Source organism: Ylistrum balloti, unplaced genomic scaffold (genome assembly GCF_031769215.1).
Source record: "Ylistrum balloti isolate Yb309-2 unplaced genomic scaffold, AGI_CSIRO_Ybal_v1 Utg370178, whole genome shotgun sequence".
Lineage (NCBI taxonomy): Eukaryota > Metazoa > Mollusca > Bivalvia > Pectinida > Pectinidae > Ylistrum > Ylistrum balloti.
The window spans coordinates 14,803-22,493 of record NW_026782165.1 but is presented as its reverse complement, the minus strand read 5'-3'; the positions used below and the strand labels follow the sequence as shown (position 1 = coordinate 22,493).

Genomic DNA, 7,691 nt, shown 5'->3' with positions numbered 1-7,691 from the left:
ACTCTGAGTAGTGATGTGCAGTTATGTTTGGCTTTTAGCTAAACATTAAGACGCATTATCATACAAGTTCTAAGTGATATTTTTTATCAATCGATAAAGAACTGCAGGCAATTTCTCATTCCTGTTTTAAAAGCGAGTCGAATCTATTTTTATATTTAACGCGGTGAATCGCCTGTCATTGGTTACTCTTACTGATTGGTTTTTACTTTTTTCCAATCTGCACTGTTGATGAATATGCATATCGTAGCTACAGAAGTAGTTTGTGACCTGCTACATACAATATAACGATTTGGAAGTAAGTCCGGGTATGTAAAATATATAATCAATTATTCTGTTGATTAAATTACTTAACTGATTTATGTTATTGTTATATATTAAGTCTTTGCATTTTGTTTGAGCCCAGATGTAGTGACTCTATATAAGTATACAGATATTAGAAAAATTACATACATATATCTTATGCTGAAGTGAACATTTAGAATAGCCATTGAGTTGGTGAAAAGAATTATCAAGTGTCATTTATTAACTAATCTTTTTCTTCAAACTAAGTATGAAAAATATCAAAAGTAAATCTTAATCACTAATGTTTGTTTCACAAAAAAAAGCAAGTGGTAGAGATAGTAGCCAGTCTAAGGAAACTTGTCTATTAGCCTGTATATCATATGATTAGAGAATATTTCTCAGTAAAACATATATGATCGGACACCCTGTTATTTTGTCTAAAAAGTCAAGTCTATTAATCAATCTTAAATCATATTTTTGTGTTGTCTGTACCGTACGTATGTGCAAATTTCCTTATTGTGCTGTCAGCGGTGGTATATCATATACGTTATCATAAGAAAAATTTATATGAAATATGTCTAGTAAAGATCAAAGGCGCCTTGATCGCCGAATTTTACTCATGGTAGTTTGGGACTCTCGGAAAGCTAAGGAAAGGACCGGTCTGTGCAAACGTGGTTGTGCAATTTGGCAAAACGACACTACCTTAATTGATTTGTATTTCAAGCACTGTTTGTTGTTCAATGAGGTAGCCATCAACTACCAAAACATAAAACAAACACTGCCCCTTAATGACCTAGTTTGTTCACTGGGCGATTAATCCAATCAACTGACAATTATCACAAAGCGAATTAATATCTTCGTTGAAATATTGAAATATCGTTGAAAGTTGAAATATGTCACTTTTTCTTCATTTTTCACGAGTGAAAATTATGGTCGACCATTCTTACGCACGATGTGCGAACGATGTGGACGAATTAAGCAATCGCAAACCTGCACACACGTTGTACTGTTCTATCATGGTTGATATAAATTTCGAATTTGACTTCTAGACAAGCGTGAGATAGGGTTTGTATATTTTCTAAATTTATAAGAGTACAACTATGTAGCTTTCTTAATCAATCCATAAATCTATAGGTCGGACACATCTCTCAGATGCATACTGAAGAGTTATATATACTCGTAATTTTAAATATTTGTTTACAAAGTGCCTCATGTGACCAGTCTTGGTGTACAGATATTCACCCTATATAATTATCTATCGATATATAAACATTAAATGGACGTCTCTGTTTGTCTTAAGAATGAATCATCTAAAATTTCATACCGTCAGAAAGGACATTTTATTTTCATTAGTTCTGTATTCACAAAATTTGTTCTCATGTCATGTATATACCCGTGTACAGGTATTTTTTGTTACCCGAGGCACTCCACTCGCCAATCTCTGACGTGTGAAATAATACAATGGAAAGGCTGATAATGCAAGGTTCAGTGTTATTTTGAAAACTGACATATCAATAATTAATCTTTTCTAACGACCTTTTCGTCATCCTTACATACAATATTAGCCGTTAGGTGGACAAAATGTCAAACAGGTTGCAATTGTGCATTGCATACATTGATAACCACATGTACTACCTAAAAATGATATTGATTTTAATCTAAAAAAAAAGAGCGACTTTTTTCGATGGAAATTGAAACTTCTCAACAAAATACCTATCACACCTATTACCATATATATATAGTTTGAATGTTATTTTAGAATGTGGCATCCAGGATTTATTGAGTATGTTTTCTTTACTTTTTTTATGTCTATTATATGCATTTTGATTTTTTTAATACAACAGAAATTTATTTGATCTTCTATATTTCGGTGATATTTGAAGAAATTGCCAACACCTACACCTCTCTGGGAACGTTAAATATCAATTACTACGAGTCGCTGAAATAGATTCACAACACAAAACGCTTGTAGTACTTAGGATATATACATTTCTGAAAGAGCACAATTAAAATGTACATTTGTATTTCAGAATGACAATGTGAGATTTATTTTTCTTCAAGAAGGACAACAGTTTTATTTTTTCAGTAGATAGATCTTAAGGAATGTACGGTTACCACCAATTATGAGACCGCTAAACGAACAGTCAAACGCCATATCCATGTCATCAATTTCTACAGATTTATATATAGGATTGGCTAAGCTTAGTCTTCCCACACCATTCATTTATTTATCAGTTTTTCTTGTTCTGATTGCGAAATCATTAAGAATCGGAAATGGATGACTGATGTTGCAAGAAATTATAGGACCTAATCATTTTAGATCAAGTGTCTTACGGTTCCAAATGTAGAGCTTTCAGGGAAATATTTCTTTCAAAATATGATAAATGTGATGAAGCATAATTGTCATCATTTCTTTTAACTGCAAAGCCTTTGACTAATAAAATATCCGAAATCACGTCAATGCTAAAAAAATTTAATCATGTCAAATATCAGCAACTTCTTTCGTGCGATTAAGACTCTATTTTCACCTATCTATTCCAAAATATTACAACATAATTTTTTTTCTTTACTCTGATGGAAGAATATAGTAATATTTTTACTTTTCCCCACCCTCAAAAGTGTTACAAGCTCGAGAAATATATATGATATTCAACAAGAAAGGTAAAAATTATTAATAAATCTAAATATGCTGGTGACAAAGAAGGCCATCGACAGGTTGGCCGATATCGTTTATATACGTCGATGAAACAAAGTCATAGAGTGTATCTTTATTTGCATAAACTGCTGATGATAATTTATTTTCACAATGAATATACTTCCTCGTTAGATAGCATATCTGTTAGCCACAATTACATTTTCTTGCAGAACAAGTTGTCGGAAGGAAATCGTGTCGATATGCAAAATACGATTTATTTTCTGGACATTTGTTCCAGCTACGTTTTTTCCTATTTCCGGGTTGTAGATCTGGTTGAGAAGTGTCTATGAAACCATCTTCATCGAGGCTGTCCGGTTTTGTGTCACTAAGTTCCTTTGTTCCAATAAGACAACCGTCTTCGTCAGTATAGAGTGCGTCACAATAGACAAGGTACTTCCTGTTAACTAAGCCACTGGGAACACATCGAGTGTGCATGCCACAGACAGGCTCCTCACTACAAATACAACAAAAAAACAAGAACACTGAATGATATACAAAACATATGTTGTTATTTTACAACAGAACTAAAACATACCAAGAGCACATCAACTTTATACTTTATCTGATTTGGATCAACATTACAATGCTCAACAACAAACTAGCATTTCTGTGTTCATAATACAAATGAAATCGAATCGTGCCTGATACAGTATGGTAATATATATATATAACGCCCTGCCAATGCCAGCACTGAAGATGGAAACAATGGATTTGCCGCTCTCTAGATGGCGATATGGTGTGATTTTAACAACAATCGGACGTAAGAGGACACATAACTACAACATTCAGCTTTTTTTTATATTTTGTATGTGCGGTTTGACAACCAAGCACAATGTCAGCCCGTCGTTTTTGAAGTATCCAAAAATATGTTTTTGTTCGGTGGGACATACTGGATTGCCACTGGAATAAAGAAAACAATGGTATTGACGCCGTACTACTAAAAACAATAACCATTACATGCTTGAAAATTATAACATTGAATGTTTTATTTAATGTCATTTTATTAAACATACTAAATAGCAATGATAAATATTTTTTCGTGTATCAACACTTCAGTAATTATCAATCATATCTAGATGAATAGGTAGTTGGAATTCAGAGACAGGTCTAAAATCAATGATCAAATTGGGGCCGATATGTCAAGTCAAGTTCCTATGAAACAAAATTAAAAAATAAAGTTGATTTTGTAATATCAATACAAAATATGAGACGCGAAAAGGGAAAAATGTTGGAGGTTGTGTCACGTTAGTGATATGATATGGTGATACTTGGATCCTCCGCGATTGAGTAAAACGTTATCTGCTGAGCTATATGGGTTCAAGACGGCTACAAGGGTATCCTCCCATATTAAAACAAACTGGCGTTGAAAGTTCAAAGCAAAAAAGAAAAAAACGCTTCAAATAAAGTTTGAAAGTCATTTTAAAAATTCTAACTCATTTTCTAATATAACAACTTACGTTTCTGCTAGCGGTTCGATGTTCTCTGGGAAGGTGTATATGAATGTGTTTGCCACCCAATATTCATGTAGTGCTTCCTTCATTCTTTGTCTGTAAAATCATAACACATTTTATCATTTCAGTGCTTTATTCTGGCCAGCTGATAAGGTTCAAAAATTCATATCATTCGCAAATGCAAAATAACAAACAAACATAAAATTGTTCATTGTAGTAAAAAAAAAAGCGACATTTTATGAACAGTGTGATTCCAGTTGAAAATAATGAAGGACATACTGATAAAGTAGCAGAATTCATCATTCAAACTTTACACAAAGACCTCTGAAAAAGTACAAGAAGTTTAAGACCAGAGGTTTCGGAACGGTAGGCGTCTTCTGGTTCATAGACGACACCGGCTACGAAAGTCTTTGTTGATGCAAGTAAATAGTACCATGGTCCAAAGCGAAAACAAGATAAACAACAATGAAACCACCAGACCAACTAACGGGCTTGAAAGACGTCCAGCTTCAGAACGCAAAAGGAAATAGAATATTTCTTGAAAAAATCTTCATCAACCTGCATCTCTCAAAACCCTGTGCTGTCAATTGCCGACAGCTTCCACAAAAATCATTATATTGGAAACAAGATATATAATATCTAAGAAATTGCGACGTGTAAACACCATAGGTTGAATTTTGAATTTTTTAAGTGCCGTTCTACACAAATAAATAAAGAATACATACAAGAAATTTTGATAATCTACGGTGTGTAGATTCTCAAATATGTAGTCATCAGGGTCTATTGAAGTCATATCTGACACAATACAGCCACAGTTTTCGTCCTGTGGGCTTAAGCATGCCTGTGTCCCAAGCAGCACCGCAAAGGCACATGCAAATTGCAGAATCTGTTAAATAATAAAAAACGAAAATTGCTAAGACAGACTGGAGTGCAGATCTGTAATGACTAATGAAAACTGATTTACAGATATAGATATCTGGATACATCTCCAATGTATACACATTTATAAGTAGATTTAAGATGACTTAGAATTAATAGCGGGCATTTTAAAAAATAATTTATTGAAATCAGAGTTAGAATCATTATGGTGCCTCATATCATACGATGCAAATAAAACGAGTTCATTATTGGTTGAAATTTAAATATGGCAATCATGTTAAAAATTCGTAACAAAAATAAAAGAAAATAGATTAAACAATACATACGTGAAGCGAACCCATTACTGGAAAAAAAAGATGAAATCAAGACTTATCGCAAACTTTTTTTTTCGCAAACTAAAGTAACTTTTATTTAGCTTATTCTCCAATGAAGAAATGACACGTGTACTTGGTTACTGATGTGTTTCTCCTTAGGACAACTTACAGCGTGGCTATTTAACTATTTACATATAGCTTCTATATAGCATACCATACCGCCGGCAAGGAACCCTTATATCTCATCACCAGAAACAAAATGACCTTGCCTTAACATGTAAGATATCTGTAAAAAAATAACTGTATCGTTGTACTCGCCCCTGGTGGTTTGCATGGTTATTGATAACTAAAGTGAGTCTCGCGATGGTATTAGACTTATCCTATTACCGTTTCGTCTTCTCTATATTTTCTTTGATCGCTGTCTCTTTCATATCCCGGCATACTACGAACCAGACTTAATATAGTAAACGAGAACCATCTATGTGGTCGTTTATATCCCTGTACCTGAGGGGCCAAATGTATTTTAAGACGTTTAAAAACTATATTTGCTTATTGTTATTTCCAGTACACTTGTCCTTATACCAATTTCAGCAGTTTTTGACTATCGGTGAAATACCAGAAAATTGAACAAAGGATCATGTACAAACATATTGTCAAATACATTAAGCATTCAACTATCTTTTTGTTATTATTATTATTGTTTACATCGTATCAGTATTTTCTGATAACGGACATGAACGTGTAAACAATTGAAAATATAGATCAAAAGAATATATACCTGTATAAAAAATCAAAGTCATTATATGCAATTAATCTATAATCCATTAAACTGGACCATTTTTGTTTGAAAGGTGTTAATGGTCATTATGATTAACCAATCGGTTTTCTTGCGTGATATCGGTAATGTAATACAAGAGCGAATAACACCTTTTAAAGCATAATTATAACATTATATGCTGATTCCGTATTATAAACAGAACAGTCTTTAAACACTGTAATAAAACGGTGGTTGAAAACCGTAAATGTAAACAGTATGGTTTGTTCAAGCCTAAGGCACACGCGTTTTACAACATGATGTCTCAATGATGAAGATACGTTTCAAAATATATAATGTTTAAAATTTTACACAAATATTATTTTTCAAATAAAAAACACATTCTCATTTTTGTTGACGCACTTTAGCAGCGCTGACAATTATGTCCCTTCTAATTTTTTTTCAGATTGTATCTGAATTTGATTAACCAATACCAACAACAACAAAATTACTGATGAAAATAATACAACTTCATAAAATCGTTGATATTCCTATCCATCCCTACAAAAATAAGATATTGTCGAGGCCATTTCATAAGAGGAGCGTAAACGTTGCCAAGGACAACCAAATACAATTCTGAATGTCATTTCATGACAAATGCATGAAAGTGCTAGGGACAGACAAGAGCAGCACATAATGTCGAGGCCATTTCATGATGAGAATAAAAATCTCGAAGGACAAGAAAATTAAACACTTAATGTCAGCACCTTTTCATGGTGGGAGAGTAAAAAATCGCTAAGGACAGCCAAGGCTACTTGATATCGGGACCATGCCTGATCATGAGGTCAGCTTAATGCAACACTTAATGTCGATGTTGGTGCAATATGTGGTAAGACATTCGAAGTGAATTGATATTGGTTCAAAGTGTATTTAGACAGTTGTGTATCTATGTTTATTAAAAGTGTATTTAAACTGCCAATGTGTATTGATGATAGTTCAAAGTGTCTTAAGACTGTCGATGTCTGTTGAGGTTGGTTCAAAGTTTGTTTAGACTGTCGATGTGTATTGATGATTGTTAAAACTGTGTTTAGACTATCGATGTGTGTTGAGGCTGGTTCAAAGTTTGTTTAGACAGTCGATGTGTATTGATGATTGTTAAAACTGTGTTTAGACAACCAATGTGTGCTGAGTTGCTTCAAAGAGTGTATTTGTAATATGACCCGACGAGTTTAGATTTAGTAGTGATATATAGTTTGAACTTTGCTGTACTCACTGTCGGACCCACCAGTTTAAAGCTCTATTGTATTCAGTGCCCG

At 33.4% G+C, this 7,691-nt stretch overlaps 1 protein-coding gene across 1 annotated transcript; it reads right to left on the bottom strand.

Annotated features, from left to right (window-relative positions):
- Positions 1-3,121: 3,121 nt before the first annotated feature.
- LOC132551121 (uncharacterized) lies at positions 3,122-6,062 on the bottom strand. The gene is made up of 6 exons (XM_060215230.1): positions 6,009-6,062; positions 5,154-5,314; positions 4,435-4,524; positions 3,768-3,877; positions 3,495-3,501; positions 3,122-3,431 (listed from the first exon to the last, which is right to left on the bottom strand). Exons 1-6 carry the CDS (start codon positions 6,060-6,062, stop codon positions 3,122-3,124), a joined length of 732 nt encoding a protein of 243 aa, XP_060071213.1.
- Between the last annotated feature and the right edge of the window lie 1,629 nt (positions 6,063-7,691).